This window comes from Takifugu rubripes, chromosome 12 (genome assembly GCF_901000725.2).
Source record: "Takifugu rubripes chromosome 12, fTakRub1.2, whole genome shotgun sequence".
Taxonomy (NCBI): Eukaryota; Metazoa; Chordata; class Actinopteri; order Tetraodontiformes; family Tetraodontidae; genus Takifugu; species Takifugu rubripes.
This window is the reverse complement of record NC_042296.1, coordinates 6,799,142-6,819,609: the sequence shown is the minus strand read 5'-3', so window position 1 is coordinate 6,819,609 and position 20,468 is coordinate 6,799,142. Positions and strand designations below refer to the sequence as shown.

General features: G+C 54.6%; 1 protein-coding gene across 6 annotated transcripts in view; it reads right to left on the bottom strand.

Annotated features, from left to right (window-relative positions):
• Nucleotides 1-12,388, bottom strand: part of LOC101079975 (receptor-type tyrosine-protein phosphatase U-like) — a 73,562-nt gene extending 61,174 nt beyond the window's left edge. For 3 of the 6 annotated variants that reach the window (XM_029845357.1, XM_029845358.1, XM_029845359.1), the window contains exon 1: nucleotides 12,116-12,388. In XM_029845357.1, coding sequence (XP_029701217.1) covers nucleotides 12,116-12,191 — 76 coding nt within the window. In that variant the 5' untranslated portion in view covers nucleotides 12,192-12,388. The remainder of the gene's footprint in view (nucleotides 1-12,115) is intronic. The other 3 variants (XM_029845360.1, XM_029845361.1, XM_029845362.1) reach the window with 1 other exon arrangement.
• Nucleotides 12,389-20,468: the final 8,080 nt, after the last annotated feature.

Sequence of the window (20,468 nt, the reverse complement as noted above, 5' to 3'; positions counted from 1 at the left end):
GTGTTTAATTAACTTTGATGCAGACTGACGCCGTCTGTCGGGGACGACCAGGCGACCCGGAATCTGGAGAACTTTGGCACATTTGCTCAGTAAAAAGTGGCGGCAGGAAAAATAAACACGATCAAGGATCGAGGTCGACGGATTATCCCCCCTTTTGCCCCCCCTTCTGATGGAGGGGTTCAACAGAGCCGCCCACTCACGTGCTAACGCTCAGCAGGGGGCCTCGAAAACTGCGTCCGCGCTCCGCTAATGACTGGATTTCTTTTCAGTCTCACGGCAACCGAGGCCCACGGGACCTCCGCCGAAGGACGAACCGGATATTTTTCCTGGTAATGATGCGAGCGGTGGAGGCGCCGGACAAGCTAGGAAGCAGCGGAATAAATAGCATGTTAGCAACAGGTGCTGCCTCCCGTCCTTGGAGCGGGCGGGCGATGGCGAGCCGGTTTTATTAAACCGTGCTATTTAACGCGGGCTAACGGGGAAGCTTCCCGCGCGAGGCTAGCCCGACAGCGAGGCGCGATGAATCCCACTCAAACGCATCGGGCGCCACTTCGTGAGCGGAGGAGTAATTAACGGAGACGGCATCCGGCGCCGCCCATCTCCAGCGGGGGTCCGTCACAACCGAGGGGTAAATTAACGACCTGCTAACGCGCTCCATCTGGCCGCGGGCGCCCGCCAGGAAAGATCGGCAGGGTTCCTCCACGTGATTTACGACACGGAGACGGACGCAACCTGGGAACGCCGGTTCGGATCCATCCGCCGTGCGTCTGCCGCGTTTTGAGGCGGGTTCGCTGGAGAGCCGAGGTCAAAGGTCACCTAAAACTAGACACAGCCTGTTAAATAATGCACCTGCGGTCCAGATTAATGCGGAGCCCAGCATCCCGACGCTCCCGTCCCGTTAGCCCCCCCCCCCGGACAGACGCTCCTGGAGCACTGAAGTGGATCTCTGAGAGGAATTAGAGCCTCTTAATCTCCTTGGTCGGTGTTCCACATAACGGGGAGACAATGGCGATTCCAGCAAAGAGAGGACGATTTCACACGGTCAATATAACAGCGGCGCTCGCTGATGGAATCGTTCTGAGCCCCGACGCTCCCGACGGGCTCCACACGTTCGGGATTTTTGCCTGAGAGAAGCAGAAAGATCCCGAATGCGAGGAGGTCCAGACGCCACCTACAGCCGAATTCTTTATGTCCGCATGCTTTGGCACAATCAGCCAGATGCTTCGGCGGCGATTAGCATGTAGCGTCAGGCGACATCTTGGAGAAACGCAAACCTCAGCCCGTGGGGAATGAACGGATGCTATCTCCGGTAATCCGGGATCATCCGGGCCCTGATTGAGGTAAGAGCCTGTGCATTTCTGTGCATCGCCCGGGCCTTTTTAGCTCGCCAGACACATTAATGCCGTCCATGCGAGGGGAAAAACTCGGGGCCGCGGCCATAATCCTCCACCAAAAGCTGTGTAAATAACACGGCCGAGGCTCGCGGGGGGGTTAGCATAGCACAGCCGCACACCCGAAACCGGCTGAATACAGTTTTGGCATTCATGAAAACAAAAGCTCGCAGGATTCAATCAGTGGGAAATGATCCAATTACAATGCGGCTGCGTGTGCAGTCTTTGTGCGGGGGCACCCGCCCCTGCGCTCGGAACGCCGTCGGAGTGCTGACGGCGTTCCGAGGGGCTGCGAGCGGAAGCACGGCGCAACATTCCTGACTGTTTGTTTGGCGTGTTTCCCTGCTGCCGCTCCATCGCTCCGGCTCAGCATCAGAGCCGCTGACGGAGACGGTCTGAGTGACGGGCCGGGACATCCGAGAGGCGCGGGGCCGGTGGGCGGGGCCGGTGGGCGGGGCCGGTGGGCGGGGCCGTGGGAGACGACTTAGAAAGAGCAGGAATAAAGACAAAACCTGTCGAGTGTGAACGTGCGGGAGGAAGAGAGGCGCCTTCAGCTGTTCCTGTTTTTTTAGCTAGCGCGGCGTGAGCTTCTGAGACTTCCTGCTGCTCGGATCCTCAGAGCTTTCCAAGACAGTTAAATAGGGTTTGTGTTGGTGGTGGTGGTGGGGGGGGGGGGGGGGTGGTCATCGAAATTATGCCGGCTAAGCAATTAGCAGCTAAAGGTGCTTTTAGCAGCTAAAGGTGCTTTTAGCATCGGTAGAGGCTAAGCTGTCGCCTTTCCCTTTGTTTCAAAGGGAATTTATTCAGGCAGAAATTTGCTGTGGCGGTTCTTAAAGCAGCTAAGGCGCAGCGACTGATCGCTATCCTTGCTAAAAGTGTGCCTAGCCTAGCTCGTAGCGGGATGATAACCCGGTTACTGGAGTCAGGTTAAAGGAGGTGTTTGGCTGATATGGTGATCAAATACGCTGACCTGTCGCCGCCATTCATGGGCGAGCTGGGCTCCGTTAGCATCCTTTAGCTGCTAAGACTTCCCCGTCAGTGGCTGAACTCCGTGGGAAAAACGTCATCTGGAGGTTTTTTTAGGAGGATTTCACTGATTTTTAGTGGCATGTTTTTGTTTCTGGACTTTCAGCCTCTCACCACCATTTCACAAACAATAGAAAGAAAATTAGCATTAAGTGCTATCGGACCGGAGAGCGCGCATCGTGCGGCGTGCCAGAATTCACTGGCAACACGATAAAACCCTGAACTATGTTTTCATAAGCTGCCGGCCTGAAAACGAAGCCTTTAACAAGACAAAAGTGCATCCAGTCGGGGGGGATCTGACACTCGGTTTGTTATTATGCAGAAAGCAATTTGCATCGTAATCAGGCCTCCTCCGATACTTCGGTACGCTGCCTTTTTTCTTGAAACTTATTTTTTGCAGGTGGATCTTCTAAAGCTTCTAAACTCAACATCAAACATTTCTGTGATGAATCATTGACGACTGTTCCGCTAGCTTGTAGCTTTATTACACATTCCTTTGGTGTGACTTGCTAACACAGTTAGCTAAATTGTTTCTTCCTGTGATTTAATCGTTCGGGGCTTATTACGTTAGCACTCGATAAAATCTGCTTTCGTCAGCTAGCTTGTTTTTTTCATTATTACCAGCAGAAACGGCTAAATTGACGAATGTAGCCTCAGCAGGAAGAGCCTATAAAAGCTATTTTTGATGGATCTTTACCCTCAAAACAATAACAAAATCTTTTTGTGTGTTTTGTTTCCAAGTTTGAAGCTAATTACGCGCATGTTCCTGCGCGTCGGCTCTCAGACGATCTGGAGCCCATTCGATGTGACGTAAATTCTAATTTATTGTTACTAAACGATGAAGAACCATTTCATCCACATTAGCTGCCCACCGACATGGTCACCTACCGGCAGGTAGGACAGAAAACCCGGCAGGACCCGGGGGGCCCCGCTGGACCGGAGCTAAAGTGTCATATTCTGATCTATTTTCTAAGCTGATGAGACTAAATATCATCATTCAGTTCACTTTGTTGTGGTAGATGGATACAAATGTTTATACTCCTCCACAGACACACACACACACACACACACACACACACACACACACTCGTCTAGTCTCATCTCCAAAGACAGGAGAGGCTAAGCCCCGAGGATAGCGGGCAGTCGGCTCCACGTCTTCCTTCATTCCGGCAGCGAGAGCAGGAATGAGAGTTAAGACGCTCCGGAGACACATTCTTCAATTCGACCGATTGCTTCTACAAATACACGCGGCTCCCTGCGGAGCGCCGCGCTCCTCCGAAGATACTCGCTGGAATTTACTAGAACATCAGAGGGAATAAGAAGAGCAGGGATGGTGGTGGGGGGGGGGCCCGTCACCAACCTGCCTGTGGAGCGTTGCCTGGAATAAACCCACACCGGCGACGCCTCAAACGCGGTTCCGCTGCCGTCTGGGGACCTCTGAGCCCATTTAGGCGTCCCGACGCCTCCAGGACGCTTCTAATTAGATTGTGTATGAGTCACCCACAAATCCGGTAATTTGCTCTCTGAGAAGGCTGAGGCAGCCGGCCGGCGGGGGCGCCGCTGAGCACCAGTTCGCTAACGAAGCGTCGCCGCGCGTCGGAGCGGGTTTTTATTTTCCTGCACGACCGGATAGGGAAAAAAAGCTGCTGTTGAGGATAAAATAACAACAATTTTCTCATTTTCCACTCGCCGCTCAATAAAAGTGAAGGACCGTAATTATCATCGGTATCGGGAAGATGCTAGCGACGTAGCAATCAGCGCAGATAGCGCCGGCGTGCGTGAAACGCGTCCTTTTGTGGGTAATCACGCGCATTCATGCAGCGGTATCTGCAATCAGCTCTGCTTGTGCTATTGGCTGAAGTAATCACGACCATCCCTGACGGCCGCCGTGTCACGCCGGGGGGGGCCGGGGGGGCCGGGGGGGCGGTCCGCACGCAGCTAATCCATCTTTTAGAGGCGGCCTTGTTTCTGGAGCGTTCCGACACACCTGATCCGACAGACGTGCAGAACCGGGGGGGCTTCGGTGCTGCTCCCTGATAGGCTGAGCTATGCTAGCTCATGTGATTCTGTGGACACTGGACTTTACCGCCAAGGTCACAACAGTCCAGGAGAGAACGCCACTTCAGGACGCCGTCCTTGAGTTTGTCCCTCCATCATCGCCGACCGTGACGCGGGACGGGAGCGGCTCCAGCCCTGACCCTGACCCTGACCCTGACCCTGACCCTGACCGTATCAGGTCAGAGGCAGAACCGTTTGTGTCGTTGGAACAGGAAGTGAACCCAGAACCACCTCTGCTGCAGCTGCTGCAGGAACAAAGCGGCTCCCTCGGGTGTCTTGAAAGAAGGCCGAGACAGAAGAGGGCCTGGAAAAGAAATCCGCGTTAGCGACGATCCTCGCCGCGTCTCTCTCTGGCTGCTGTGGTGGCGGTGGTCCCACACGCGGAGCTCCGCCACAGGGCCCAGGCAGCTGCACACAGAGCCCCCGCTGTGCGTGTGCTCGGACAACCAGCCCTCTATCTGCGGGGGGGGGGCACTCATCTATCTGCGGGGGGGGCACTCATCTCCCACCACTGAGCGGCTCTTTCATCAGCGCGGAGCCGGCGCCACCCATAGTTGCCCAAGCCTACTTTGGATGTCTCGCTGCCGTCTTTGTTCCTGTGGCTAACTCCGGTACCGTTTCTGCAGTGATGGCTGCGTCTACCCCCCCCCCCCCCCCCACACACACACACACACACTCCCCCCCCCAGTGTGGACTCTGATAATGAGTATTCAGCTTTGCTCCCCTGCTCTCGTTTACTCTGCGCTAGCGTGCTTCTCCACCGCGGTGACAGGGGCTTTAAATCCTCCGGCTCAGCCCGACGGCTCCGCTGCGTTTACCCACTGTGCTGGAATAAATCTGAGAGCCTCCGGTCCTGCCTGTGAATGGACCAGTGTCCCTAAAAGCAAGTCCAAGAGCCCCCCCACACCCCCCACGCATCGGTCCAGCAGCAGCGGACCCAAAAGGCCTTCCTCTGGCAGGGTTAGCTTCTCTTTCCTTCACAAAGGATGATTTCAGCCGCCTAATCAAGCAGAAGAAAAAAAAAAAAACTCCGCGCTACCCCCCCCCCCCCCCCCCCAAACCCCCTACCCCCCCCAACCCCCCATTCCCCCCCCGCCACCATGAAGATTTCACATGCCAGTGGTTCTGTTCGCCGTAACACGAAAGGAGAGGTCGAACATTTCCTCCCAAGCATATTTGAAATGTCAGGATCATTAAGACCGACTGTCAGTGCCCCCCCACCCCCCCCCCACCCCCAATGTCATCATTACAACTTCGCGCCCGCACTAAAACCACCGCACGCTTCTTTCTGTTGAAACCCAACAGGATAAACTCGCCGACTCCACAAACGGGTGATTTCGGTGACAGAATCGGGCAATTAGCGCACGCTCTTATTCAGGCCCCAGGCTAGGTCAGAGCTGATGGCAACGCAGCCTCTTGTCCCGCGCCTCCACCAGCAGACAGTCGGCGCCGTGACCGACAAACCAGGGCCGAGCCCTCCGGCGTTCCAAACCAAGCAAATCCCAGTGAGATCCAGTGAGAGCGGAGTGAGGGAACGCTGAGCCGCAGCAATCAATGCTAAAAACTGCCAGCAATCAGAAGCTAATGCGCGGCGGCTCGGATGCTAAAACAGCCGAGCGCGCGAGCGGAATACCGGCGCACTTTGTGTTCTCGAAGGAAAGTAAACACAGAAGAAGTGTTGGCGTTGACGAGCAACAGCACCACGCGTGATCTCTCGTGACATCACTGCGCCCGCTATTGCACGCCGTGGCTAATAGCGCTAGCGGCAGCAGTGAAGAGGACTAATGGAGGTGGTCAAGTTTTAAAAAACCTTTCAGGGCCACCAGCGGGGGAGTTCGTGCCACCGCCGTCGCGCGCGTGCACTTGTTCTTTTCCCCTCAGCCAAGCGCGTGTGTCCTTCACCGCGCACGCTTCCTAAAAGCGACTGTGCGGCGGTGAGCAGCCGTTGGCGACCTCCATTAAGGCCCAAACAAATCAACTTAATGAGGCAGGAGACCACTTAGAGGAGGATTTACAGAAACCTGAAAAACCTGGGAACGTTAGCCTCCCGCCGTAGCCTAGCTAAACTCTAGCGCCCGGACAACCAGCTACGCTAACCCATCATGACTGTAACCTTCTGCTTGTTTGGTCTCCACAGACTCACCTCAGCTTGTACTGTAACCCCCCCCCCAGCAGTGGAGCTTTTAATTAAACACAGACAACACCTGAGGTCAAATCTGGCGCCCCTCAACGTCCTCGCCGCCTTTAAAGACAGAAGAAAATGGAGCTGTCATGTTTGGCAGTGGTCCTAATCTGTACCCCCCCACCCCCACCACCCCCCATTAATTGCTCCACCCTCTCTAAACGCGCTCATGTGGATACTGACACGTACACACATTCTAGCGGCGGCTCTGCTGCTAGCGGCGCTAAAATAAAGGTGTGACTGATTCCATTACTACAAAGCAAGCGCGGCCGTAAATCACCCCCCTGTGATTGGCAGGTTTAATTAACGACGGGGCCCTGCGTCCCGGCACAAAACTGTGCGACAAAGTTGGCGAGTTATCCGAGTCTGACGGCGTGGGTGGATGGGGGTGGGGGTAGTTGGGGGTGGGGGTGGGGGGGTATGAAAACAATACGCAGCCTATTTTTGAGTGCATATAATTAAGGTTTTCTGGGTTGGGGGGCGGCGGCTACACAGAGAGGACTGACAACAGCAGCGCTAACAGCTATTAAAAATGGCTAAAATGGTTTTGCTACTTTTGTCCCTTCAGCCACATTTACGTAACGTTACGTGTGTGGACTCAGCTCGCCGGGTTAGCTCGCCGGGTTAGCTTGGCCTTTGACAGCGGCACAAATATCAAAGACTTTTTCACAAACATCAAAGCAGCAAACTGACAAATTTTGCCCACAATCGGGAATCAAGAAAAACGAAACATCGCGTCATTTGATGCTCCGGCGTCCTCTCGGGCGGAGATCTGAGGGGGCTGGCGATGAGCTCCACGGGCGTCGGCGCTTTCTCCACGTCCCCGTCACCTTTCCAAGGTCAAGGCGGGGGCGGCGGGATCTCATCCGGCTCACAAACAACATATGTCCTCCTGGTTCCCAGTGTGTGCTGGTGCTGCTGTCTGGGTCAGCCTCATCATCCTCTCCTGTCCTATTATCGACGCGGCGCCGCCACAGCGGCCGCGGCGCCATCTGCTCCGGCTCTATTGAAGCCCAGATTAGGGGCGTAGGAGGGTGCGTGTTTGGGGGCCAATCATGAGACACCCCCGGCGGAGCCTTTCACTCCTACAAGGTCAGGCGGAGGGAAATGAAAGGCGATTTGAGCCGCAGCGCCGCTCACCTGCGGGATCGATACCGTCTGTCCACCTGATCCGACTTCTGCCTCTTTTCCTCTGAGACCCACCTGACGGGTCGCGGCTATTGAACGGGTCATGTGACACCCTCAGAACAATCAACGCGCGTAAAAACACGGCGCCGTTTGACCCGGGCGCCGCAGCACGCCGCCACGCTATCGCGCCCGCCTGACTCGCTGCCAAAGGCGGCGCCGTGAAGAGAAGAAGCAGAACGGGCGTCGACGTGCGCGCCAAAGGAAAGGACAGATGGCAGAAGGAGGGAAGGTGGTGGAGCGAGGGAGCGAGGTTCAAACCCCAACAGGAAGTCGCGTTTATTAATTCTGCTGTCAGGCTGATTTATGGAGGAGACGTCAGCTTCGCTCGCACCTTCTGCTGCAAACAGGCGGCTCTTACAGATCGCCGCGGCGACGACCCGGCGGAGCGCCGTTAGCGCTCGCTACTTTATTAACGCACCAAACACCTCCCTGCCTTTTCAGAGACACCTTTTCAGGATGAGGCGAAGCCGCAGGTGATAACGGCGCCCTGCAGCCAACGCAGACGCACAGGTGTTGCTGCTCAAACCGCCCCCCCCGGCGTGCACAGGGGGGGTCACCGCTAACCTTGACAGGGGCGCCGCCGCCGCGCCCTTGTGGACTCCGAGGGACACGTCACCTTATTAATTTAATAATTGGACTTTTCTTCTCCCAAGTTTTGTCTTTGGACTCCTCCGGCCTGCGGGGGGGGGGCGCCGGGACCCCCCCAGGCCCGAAGCTTTGATAACTTTGAACGCCTGCAGCTACCGAGGGAGCGGCGAGCCAAAGGTCTGGGTCCAACTTTGTTTTTATCCTTTCAGGGCTTTTAAACATCCGAGACCTTAAAACTGGTCTGGGGAGCCGCTGCAGCAGGAGGAACTGCCCCCCCCCCCCCGCCCCCCCCCACCCCCGCCGTTGAGCCTCAGACGTCGGCTCAATCCGAGGCGACATTCGCTGACAACGCCGTCGCCATTGAAGTTCGTCCCTCATCTGACCTCCGACCCCGCCTGCTCGGGAGCTTCCCGCCAGTCACATCGAGCAGCCGTCAGTGGAGACGGGTCCGGCTGCAGGTTTCACAGCCACAGACGGCTGAAGTGGGGGGGGGTCAGAGGTCCACGTCACACCCTCACGTGGGGTCAAAGCAACCCCCCCCCGACCCCTCAGGCCACCACTCGTCCCAGTCCAACCAGTCCAACAGGGGTCATCATTTCCACGTGCGCATTAATGGCGCCACAGGTTCCAACGTGCACTGATGGTTCGCCACACGTCTCACAGCACATTAAACAGGTTAGAGCTAAAGTCTGGTGCAGCTAACTTCCTGTTTGTCCCGACGGTGCCAGCTGTTGACCAGCCGGCGTTCCCGAGGAGACCGTGGCCGGCGTGAGAGGAAGAGAGCGGCGGATGGTGGAGGGATTCAGGCCCACGTTCCTCACGTGCGTGATATTGCTGTCAGCACCATGACTCCCCCTTCCAATTTCAGATGTGACGCCTGGCGGGGAAGAACAGAAGCGGTGTGTGTGTGTGTGTGTGTGTGTGTGTGTGTGTGTGTGTGTGTGTGTGTGTGTGTTTGTGTTTGTGTTGGGGGGGGTTTAGCAATTTTCCATCAAATTGCTAAAAGAAGGGAGTCGCCGCCTGTGCCATCATCGAGTCACTGGACCCCTGAGCTAGCAGTTAGCCGCGCCCCTCATTCCCCCCCGAGTCCAGGTCAACGTTCTCTGAAACAACCACGACACCGACAGCAGAGGGCGCCAAAAACCGCCGGATCAGCGGCTCCATCTTCCAAAACGCCCGGAGAAGCAAAAACAGTGGCTGCCTCCGCCTGTCAGGACCCCTGGTGGGCGGCAGAGTTAACGCCGTAAACAGATTCCAGGAGGTGATAAATCAAGGTGATTTGATTAGCGACCAATGAGAAGAGGCCCCGCTGGCCCGGTCACGTGGCACCTTGAGGGAGTCTTGTCCTTTTGAAATTGATATTAATGATTTAATGGCCTCTTTCTAGGTTAGCTGAGTGGCTAAATGTAGCAACCAACCAGAGCAGCGTTGCCACGACGATCCACGATGATGCAACCTCACGCACAAAACAAGCCGCAGCGCTGAGCTAGCACGTCAGCGGCCGTCCACCTGTCTGCCTGCCTACACATCAGAAGACGGCCAGGGGACGCGGTCAGGACGCGTGTCACAGCCGAGCATTGTGGGAAAGCTGATTTCATAACAAGTAGGAGCGTCAACAACGGCGCCGAGTCCTTCAGTCCCAGATGACGCCAACGACTGCACCGGCCTTCTCGCCGCCTTTCTTCCTCCCAAACTGGTCATCTTTAGCCATCAGGGGCTAAGTGGCGCCCGTTTATCTGGCCTTAAACAGAGAAAGTGGGCTTGTTTAGGCCGCCGCCCCTGAAATCTCTGTTAAACGCCGCGATTATTGAACGGCGTCTGACGTCTCCTGCTTAATAAACGGCCGCTGTAACAGGCGTCATTACAGGCCGCTCCTTTCCTTAAACAATGCGCGCGTGTCGCCATTGTGCAGAGATATTTAGATTTTTTTTTCCTTTTGTGCGAGCAGACGCTCCATTTTCTCCATTTACAGCCTGCAGAGATCCGGCTATTTTCTGTCGGATTAACGCCGACTCTGATCCACGTCCTCGCCGCCGCTCCTCAAAGACCACCTTCTTGTGTTTCAGTCTGGTCTTTGCGACCTTTCCCCCCCCCGGCCTCTGTGAGTGTGGAGCGGGGCTCGGTGGTGGTGGGGGGGGGGGGGATCACAGGGGGCTCATCCCCGGATTAAATTACCTTTCTGCTCTGAGTCTTCGGGGCCGTGCTAACGGGGGTCAGGGGGGCTTAGATAGCAGGGCGGGTTCCTCCTCACCCCTACAGTCACACGCTGTGGATGTCAGGAGGCGGAGCCAAAGTCCGACCACACAAACGGGGGGGGCAGGACGCGATCTCGGAGTTGCCAGAGCTTTTATGTAGCTGCCCGGGGTGGAAAACAGCTGCGTGGTTCAAACGGGAATCCTGCAGCTGTTGCATTTCTTCGTAAATAAACACGCAGCCGCAGCATTTCTGAGGCAGGACCCGACGTCTTCATCCTGCCAGTGGTCACGACACCTTTGAGCAACGTCAGGCTCTGATAGCACACGGCTAAGCTAATCTGAATCACTGTTCAGGAGTCTGAGCTAGCCCGCTGCTAGCTAAAAGGTCAGCTTATTCTGGTGTTGCATGGATGAATCGGGCTACCAGCCCAGAGACTAGCGCTGTAGCGACCGATGACGACATTAGCTTTAAGGCCGCCCCGACATTTTGTGAGCATTTTGGGTGGAAACAGACAAGACACAAACGACACGTTAAGGAAAATGCTAACAGCTACTGCTTCACAGCATTTCTACTGCAGCCTGCAGGGGGCGCACTCACGTGCAAAGTTAAATCGACACTCCCACCACTAGATGCTGCTACATCCCACTGACTACGTCGTTGCTCGTCCTGATGCTAAGGGCTTAGCATCCGTCTGACCCGCTGGTTCAGCGACGGCCAGATTTCTGGCAAAGCCGACCTGCGACCTCGTGTCCAGACTGGGAATGTTTCCCAGAGGAACCAGCAGAGCGGAGCGCGCATCTGTCGGGCAACTGGTGGAGGGTTAGCTGGTTACCGTGTAACCGACACCGTGGTATTTATACCAAACAGCCGCGGCTCTCGCACCAGCTGCGGGGCATTCCTCTGACACGGCCACTTTTGCTTCAGAGGACCCGAAGCGGTGCGACCCAGGAAGGTCCGGGGGTCCGGAGAACCGTGGAACCTTCTGTTCTGTGTGTGCCGCAGATGTTGTGGCACCAGTGGTGCAGCAGCAGCAGCAGAGACCCGTTTTAGATCCAGTCACCAGCACCAGCAGCATCATGAGGCAACATGTTTGCTCAGGAATGAAAGTGCCTCGAACGCATCACCACCTGAGACCCGAGAGAGGGGTGATGGGCTCCTCGCGCGCAGCCCGAAATTAATCCACTTTCTCGTGTTTAACTTTAATCTGCGAGGCAAACCTTCTCAGATTAGTCAAAGCGGGATGAAGACGGGTCCGTTTTCACTGGAATTCTGGGATTATGGACACAAAGGAGGAAGCTGACGCCTGTGAACGCATCACGATCCGGACTCTTGCGCCAACGCAACTTTTATTCGAAGTTTCTGACAGCAGAAACGCGCATTCAGCGTCTTTAATCCCGCACATTAACCCGGGACTGTGCGTGAGAGCAGGCTCGCAGGTGCGCGCTTTGCGTCACCCCGCCGAACTCCGCATGTTCGGTGCGTTTACCTGACGGTGCCTCCATGCTGTCCGCCCAGACGCGCACGCCCAGAACCAGAACCAGCACCAGCGCTGCCGGGAACATGTTGGCTGTGGCGGGGAAGTAAAGTCCAGTCACGCCGAGAAAATCCTCCGACAAACTCCAGCAGCAGCTGCGGGACCGGCCAGAAGTTGTGTTCGGGGCTCCATCCGCCGCCTGCTGCTCTCCGCAGCCCGCACAGGGAGCATCTGAGCTCCGGCTGAAGCGCTCCAGAAGAGACCCCCGCACCGGCGCCCACCCCCTCACCAACGGCTCTGCCACTTTTAACACTGCGCGACTCACGGAAGGAAGGCGGGTCTGCGGCGCCTCCATGTGGCCGGGAGAGGAACTGCATCGCTGCCGCCGAGCCGCTTTGGGTTCGAGGGGCAAATTTATCCTCCCGGTCCCAGTAAAAACAGTTTATCCCCTAACTGAGCAAAACTGGTCCATTTATCCCGTCTCCCCCACTATAAACAGCCTCTCTGGTCCACTCTAACCAGTCCTTTCAGCTCTTTACCCCAGTGGAACCAGTTGGGACTCTGGTTAGCATTTAAGCCTCGACAATAGAAACATCAATGTGTGTTTGGTTTGAGTCACTTCCTCATGGACCCTTTGGGATTTAGAATCTCTATCACAGATTATTGAACCAAAGAAAATTCTGAGGAGTAAAGAGGGAAATTAAAAAGGAGCTCATGAAATGAGGACGATAGAAGCGAGTCGAGAGTCACGTCAAGCTCGTAATGAACCGCGTCGCAGCTCCTGCGTGCCCTTATCAATAGCCTGTGGGCTAACATTACAGCTACTGGTGCTAGCAACCTCCGCTGCACATTCCACTGTTGCTCTTTTCTAGTTCTATCAAAGATCGTGTTTAGCTCAAGCTAACAATGCTAAGCTATGAGGAATGCACAGTAAGCACAAAGGCCTTTGCAGAGGAAGACCAGGTTTTAACAGGTGTGATTAAATCTATTCCAACATTAACAGATATTTATTGGGACCAGGAAGCGTCTCATCCCATCATGTGACTGTTCTGGCCGAAAAGCACGTTAGCATTGGGAGAGCAGCCATCAACCTTCAGCGTCAGCTGGAAATGCAGTTTTCCCAGGATTTAAATCTGAAACTGTTCCGTCATTTCCATGACCCTTGCCCCCCCCCCCCCCCCCCCCCCCCGGTGGGAGACGTCACCCTCTGGTGGCCAGCTCCTCCGTATACCTGTTATATTTGTGTGGTGGCCCGCACAAATATGCTGCTCAGCGCTGGACTACCGGCTGCTTCTGAGGCTGGAAGAGCAGGACCGGGGCTCTTTATCACCCCACACCTATGAAATATTGATTCTGTAGCTTCCGGGCTTTTAACTCACATCTGCAAGATATTTATTTCTGTGCTTGCGCGTGTGTGTGTGTGTGTGTGTGTGTGTGTTGGAGGGGGGCACGGCTTCATTTGCTCTGCTGTAATAATTCAAGTGAACTTCTCAACTACCGGCAGAATTGATGTTTGGCGTCCACGTGGCCCACAGAGCTAACGGCCCTTCTGCGTTTATGCTAACGGCGAGCTCGTAAAGGCCGTTTACAGCACGCCACGTGACCCGCTACTGTAGCCGCATAAAATCTGCTGCGTTTAACATCGCCAGTGATTAAACTGGGTGGTAATAAAGGCGTCAGCGTTTTGGGGTTTTGTGGCCTCTGGTTTTGACTCCTTGGGCAGCAGATCAGATGTTGCTGCACAGCTGGATCGGGCCCTGCAGGACGTACAGACGGAGGACGCCGCACCTGTACCGCCTTCTCCTTCCTTCCGCCGCCGGAGGTCACGGAGGCCGTTCTCCACGTTGCTTCATTAAAGCAGTCGTTTCGCTCTAAATGAGGATCAGAGCTCCAAACTAAATCTTCAAAAACACTAAAAAAAGAACAGAATAAACCTGTAAAATGTAGCATAAATGAATCAGGAGAACTTCCGGTTGTTGGTGTGGTTCCAGGCCGACTGGACAGAGACGTCAGCTGAGGTCTCTCAGGAGGTCTCTGTTGTCTCCTCATCTCTCCCGGACTCCTCGTATCTACCACGAATCGCTGATATTTGTGTTATTTTATTCTTTGTGGGTGTGATAAAAGGTCCCTCCACCTTCCTGACTCGTTGCTGATGAAACAAATGGAACTTTAAAGACCATAACTGTGTGTGTGTGTGTGTGTGTGTGTGTGTGTGTTGGAGGGGGGGCACGGCATAACTGTCTGTTTGACCTCCTCGAGCGTCAAACGATACAAACCACAACTCCGGTGGCTAAATGAGATCAAGCTAGCGGCAGAAACGGCAGCGAGCACATCGGCCAGACGTAAACAAGTGCATCAAGGTTCAAAACGTTTCAAAGAGCTCCGAGGAGACGGGAGGAAGATCAGCCTCCGGCGCCGAAACACCATCAGAACCCAGATTCTGAAAGCTCGTGGACGCCGTTGAACTGGAGAATACGACGATGCTCTGAACAATCAGAACAAAGGTAACACAAAGATTTACCAAAGGAAGTTAGGAAACAGAGCAAATCTCAGTTTTCTGCTTTAGCCAACGAAGGCGTATAAACGTCAGAGGAATTTGACATCAAACATGTCGTGGAAGCTCCTCCCCGCGGCGGCGCTGCCTTTAGGTGGTGTCTCGTGGCCAGAGATTCCATTCCCACATTTTCCAATAAACCGGACTGTAATCAACGCTGGTCGGGGGTGGGGGGGGGGGGCTGAATAAACACTCGTGTTTCCAGGTTAATGCGTGGAGAGCGTTTAATTACTGCAATTACAAACATGCTCACACAGCGCTGACGCTAATGTGGTGGCGGCTAGACATCAAAGGGCGAAAGCAGCAGATCAAAGCACAGAGCTGGTTGGTCGGCGTTGTGGTTTCCTCTCAAACAGCCACAGAACAGACCTTGATCTCATGATGGGGGGGGGTCTGGTTGTTTCCCTTTACTTTCTTAGCTTTTTGCTCGCGTCGGCCTGAAGTCGCGTTGTTATGCGATGCATGGCGTCCACGCCAGGATGCGGCGGGTGAGAAATGTGCCGTCACCGTGCCCTCAAAGAGCACTCCTCTTGGAAATAATAGCCGAGTGCACGGTCGTTCTTGGGTCCGTATATCAACCAGAACTGCGGTTTGTCCTAGCGCGACGCGTATTATACAGCTACTCATCACTGTTAACGGAGTTTAATGTGGTTTCGGGCTCCGAGTCCATTTTTTCACAAAGAGAAGCAACATCTTGCAGTAAATCCTGCGAAAAAAGATCTTTTCTTCCCAAAGAAACGCAAATTGGTGTCTGTCGTGGAGCTAGCGTGCTGTCGGTTTAAGCCCCGCCCCCAAACTGGCGTTCAGTCGTTGTTGTTTTTTTAAACAAAAAAAGAGATTAAAGCAAAAATAAACTGCAACCTGTTGGGCGAGCAGCCAGCAGCTCAGTGAATAACGACAGAAGTGAAGCTTTTATTTGGAACGAGAAAGTAATTATTTATCGGAGGACGAACGCTAACGGCCAAAGCTCGTCCAAGCGACGGCGCAGCGGCCGGAGGCGGCGGTAAGTGCGTTCTTGGCAACATAAACATAATAAACGCAGGTGAGTGAAGATCGGCGGGTTTTAGGTTCCTGCTCTCGGGCAGATTTAAAGCAACTGTTCGGAAACAGGATCAGCCTTAAAAATGAGCAGCGTTGAGGACTCGATGTTTCTTTGTAGGCAGCCGATTCCAGTTCCTGGTTCTGGGATGCGTCACGTCTCTGGAAAACTCTTCGGTTGTAACGAACGCTAAAGAGGTCGAGCTGAACCGAACCGACGTGTGAAGAGACGGAAGTCGTCTCAGATGGGGGTAAATTGTGTCCATAAAGCCGACTGTCCGTCATTGGAAGGAACTTTTCAATTTAACCAGGATTTTGAAAATCTCCGACGTACTCGGACATACCTACTACATCTGTACGTTCGCTGGTCGAGGTGAAATGCATTGTGGGATACCCAGCTGTCCCCAGCTGTGATGCATACTTCCTAAAATGGGCGGGGCTAGTACTCTTCTGGGAAACTTTGGGCGTACTTGTCAGTAATTTAGGTGGACTTCCCAGAATTCCTCAGGGCTGCGTGCCAGTGAGCTGCTGCGAGTGTGTTCGGAAAACTTTATCGACTTCATGGACTCAATGCCTTTGGAAAAAGGTTCTAGTCAAGTTCCTGGTAATTGAAGTTCCTGGGAATACAGGTGGGAGAGGCGCTTTCACGACCGTTCCTCCTCCATGTTTTCCTCCCTACGACAGCAGAACCACGTTTGCGGAACACAACTAGAGATTAGCGATCCCTGAAGAAGTGGAACCTTTGAAAACTCCATTATTAACGGCAACTTTGGTGCATCGTGAGGTTAACGATGAAATAACAACGATTACTCTAAACTGCTGCGCTCAGCGAGATCCTTCCGCTTCTTCAAGCCGACTTCCCGATTTCATCGAGACGCGTCAAGAGAAGCGCGAAGCCTCGTTTGTGTTTCGGCCTAATGGCTGCAGATTAACGACGGACCCGTTTCCATTACGGCGGCGGGACCATCGGGCCTGACCCGTGATGTCCGGCCGCCTGGGCAGCAGTTCTGACTCCCTCATGTCTCTGTTGCGCCACCACGGATGAATGAACGAATGAATGTTGCTGCTCCCTGCCGAGGGAAAGAGAAGGCAATTTGTTTCCTAGCGCAGCCACAACGGGGTTACCTGATACCGAAGCAGGCGAGGCTGGATCCAGGGTCCTGACACCTTAGCGCTCCGGCACGCTTGTCACGGCGCTGCCAGCCGCATCTTTGAGTAGCATCCGGACAAAGGAATGACACGTGCAAGGACGGGCTGAAGGAAGCGGCGAATGTTGCCTGATAGCTGCAACGACGGCCCAAAACTGAAGCGTCCAGGCGGCGTTAGCGCCTTTCAAGGCGGAGTGCTGATCACATCGCCCAACTGCTCCAAAAAAACGCCGGGCAACAGCGACCGCGGGGCCGCCGAGGCCGAACATGCCGCGCGTCGGAATGCAAACAGGGCGTCGGCCTGTCAGCCCGGAGAAGCGTCTCTCTGCGGCCGGGCCGACACATGTCAGCCTTTGTTTTCATAAGCGGAGGAGCGGCGGGCTGTCGACATTAGCCCGGAGCGGCGCTTTCAATCCCCCCCCGTCCGTCAGACACAGGAGCCTCCTGAAAGTTTACCGCCGCCACTGTCTCACGCGCACGCCACCACTCCCGGGAAACTTGGACGTGAGAGCCTTTAAATGTCAGATGTTCACCTCAATCATCCACAGACGAGGATCAGCAGCTTAAAAACGCTTTATCCCCGAGGAGACGGCGGATTTTTAGCCACCGCGGCGTGATCTCAGCAGGAGGTAAGGCCGCAGTCCTTCACCTGCTACACTGTGTTTTTTATACCCTCCCACCCCCACACACACACGCGCGCACACACACACACACGCTGCACTACCACTGGCGTAATTGTGGTGTGAGATGGTACTTTGAGCCGGGGCTGTTCTCATCATCACAGAGCAATTACACGTGCCCCCGGGGGCGCTGATAAAAACACACTGCGAATGAACTCTGCGGTGCGGTGACGGCGGGCGGGGAGGCTACAGCCGGCTCATATTAAACAGACGGGCGGCGGTGAATACAGATGGCTTCCACGCAGACGCACGTACGCTCAGCTCGGCTCGGCGGCGCCGCGCCGGGACGCCTGCTGACCTGTGAAAGCAGCCGGCCCCCACCTCCCTCGCCTCATTACGGGGGCCAGCCGGGTCCATCCAGCGCCACGGCTAAAAACATCGGCCCCCGACGAAGGCGCCTCCGTTTCCGTCGGGCTCTTCGCGGAGCGCCACGTTCCTCCACAGGCGTGTGAAGCACTTCACACACGCGCTTTCATTAAAACTGGGCTGTAATCGCTAAAAGAAACGGCTTTTTCCCGCGCTCGGAAGTGGCATAAATATCCGTATTTGCGGCGCCGCGCTCCGCCGCCGTATCTAATCTGCAGAGGAGCAACTCAGTCAAACGGCAATAAAATGATAAGAAAGGCAGAAAGTTCTGCGAGACCTTTTGGCGAGGCTGAGATTTCCACTCCTCCTCTGAAAATATCATCAAAACGCGGCGCCAGGATCGTATATTACACTCTCAGCCTTCAAAACACACTCGCCTCTTTGACTTGAATTCATGCGGTGCTGCATATCTGCGAGGGTTCCAGTAGTTCCATCTTCTTAATGGCTCCATTTGCTGTAGATTACGTTCCTTTGCCTCATTTATACCCTCAGGACTTCTTGCATCTGGACGTCCTCCAACAGTGGAAACTGCAGCCACAGTTCCCTAAATAATCCTAAATATTGGGCGACGCCGGAGAAATATTGAGCGACCTCTAGGCCCAAAGGTCACGAGAGGTGAACGCCACACCTTGCCCCGGCCTTTAGCGAGGCCCTTTGACCCCGAATGCCCCCCACTGAAGGTGAACCTTGCTTTAGAGTACATTCTATAGGATGCTACTTTCCTCAACCATATAGGACGATTATACGTTACAGGTTTCCCAAACGTGAACCAAGAGATTCTTAATAACAGACGCAAGACACATCAAAAGATCTTTTTCTCTTCCTGCTGAAGGACAGAAGCAGAAAACACGGAAACGGGATGGTTAGCATGCAGGCGACGGCCCCTTTTTAAAGACTTCCATGCCCTCGCTCTCTGCCCCCCCACCCACAAGGGTAGAACCGATCGATAGTTCCCCAGCAGCGCTCCAATCAAGGATCCGCACAGCAGCAGCAGAGTGTCTGTAGTCCTCGTGTCAAAGTCCAGCGGAGAGATCAGGGTGGGATCCACTCCGAATGGAAAATCAGCCCCGGGAACTTTCCAGCGTGAGGGAGAACTCTGAGGGAGAACTCCAAACAGAACCACCATCTTCTTTCAAAGGGGTTATCAGGTCATGGAGACTATCAGAGATCTGGAGATCTGCCCCCCCACCTCCAGTTATAACACTCATTGATTCATGATTATAATGCCCCCCTCAAGGGCCTCCAGGAGGTCTTCAAGGACATGACCCAGAGAGGCTAGGCTAAGCTAACTGGTGTCAAAGGGGGCGTCAAGATGTTTCTTACATATATGGATGAAAAGTATCCTTCCGTGGATCTACGCCGGAGATGTGGGAATATACAAACACGGATTCCCGTGTTCTGCTCGTCTTTCTCACTCGTCGATGTTCCCACTTCTGCTGTAGAAGCATCAAGGACCTGCTCTCCTCACCCTCTCCCCCTCAGTCCTTGAACTCCACCCAGACCACCGCCACAGCTCTCCCCCACCTCCCTCTCCTGCCCTCAGGCTCTTTAAAGCCTCTTCTACCGCAGCCTCCAAAGCTGCTCCTTCTCCTCTCTCAAGCTTTATTATTTAAATCCGGTTCACCTGCCGGGTGCTTTTCTGGAGCCTGTTCGCTTCTAAAAGGTTGAATCTGTCATAACTGTGGAGAAGATTGTTGAGGTAAACATCCTGGAGGACGTGGCTCCTGGTTTAGACCCTGTCCTCATTCATTAGCTCCTGGTTTAGACCCTGTCCTCATCCAGGAGCTCCTGGTTTAGACCCTGTCCTCATTCAGGAGCTCCTGGTTTAGACCCTGTCCTTCATCCAGGAGCTCCTGGTTTAGACCCTGTCCTCATCCAGGAGCTCCTGGTTTAGACCCTGTCCTCATTCAGGAGCTCCTGGTTTAGACCCTGTCCTCATCCTGGTTTAGACCCTGTCCTCATCCAGGAGCTCCTGGTTTAGACCCTGTCCTCATCCAGGAGCTCCTGGTTTAGACCCTGTCCTCATTCATTAGCTCCTGGTTTAGACCCTGTCCTCATCCAGGAGCTCCTGGTTTAGACCCTGTCCTCATTCATTAGCTCCTGGTTTAGACCCTGTCCTCATCCAGGAGCTCCTGGTTTAGACCCTGTCCTCATTCATTAGCTCCTGGTTTAGACCCTGTCCTTCATCCAGGAGCTCCTGGTTTAGACCCTGTCCTCATCCAGGAGCTCCTGGTTTAGACCCTGTCCTCATCCTGGTTTAGACCCTGTCCTCATCCAGGAGCTCCTGGTTTAGACCCTGTCCTCATCCAGGAGCTCCTGGTTTAGACCCTGTCCTCATTCAGGAGCTCCTGGTTTAGACCCTGTCCTCATCCTGGTTTAGACCCTGTCCTCATCCAGGAGCTCCTGGTTTAGACCCTGTCCTCATTCAGGAGCTCCTGGTTTAGACCCTGTCCTCATCCTGGTTTAGACCCTGTCCTCATCCAGGAGCTCCTGGTTTAGACCCTGTCCTCATCCAGGAGCTCCTGGTTTAGACCCTGTCCTCATTCATTAGCTCCTGGTTTAGACCCTGTCCTCATCCA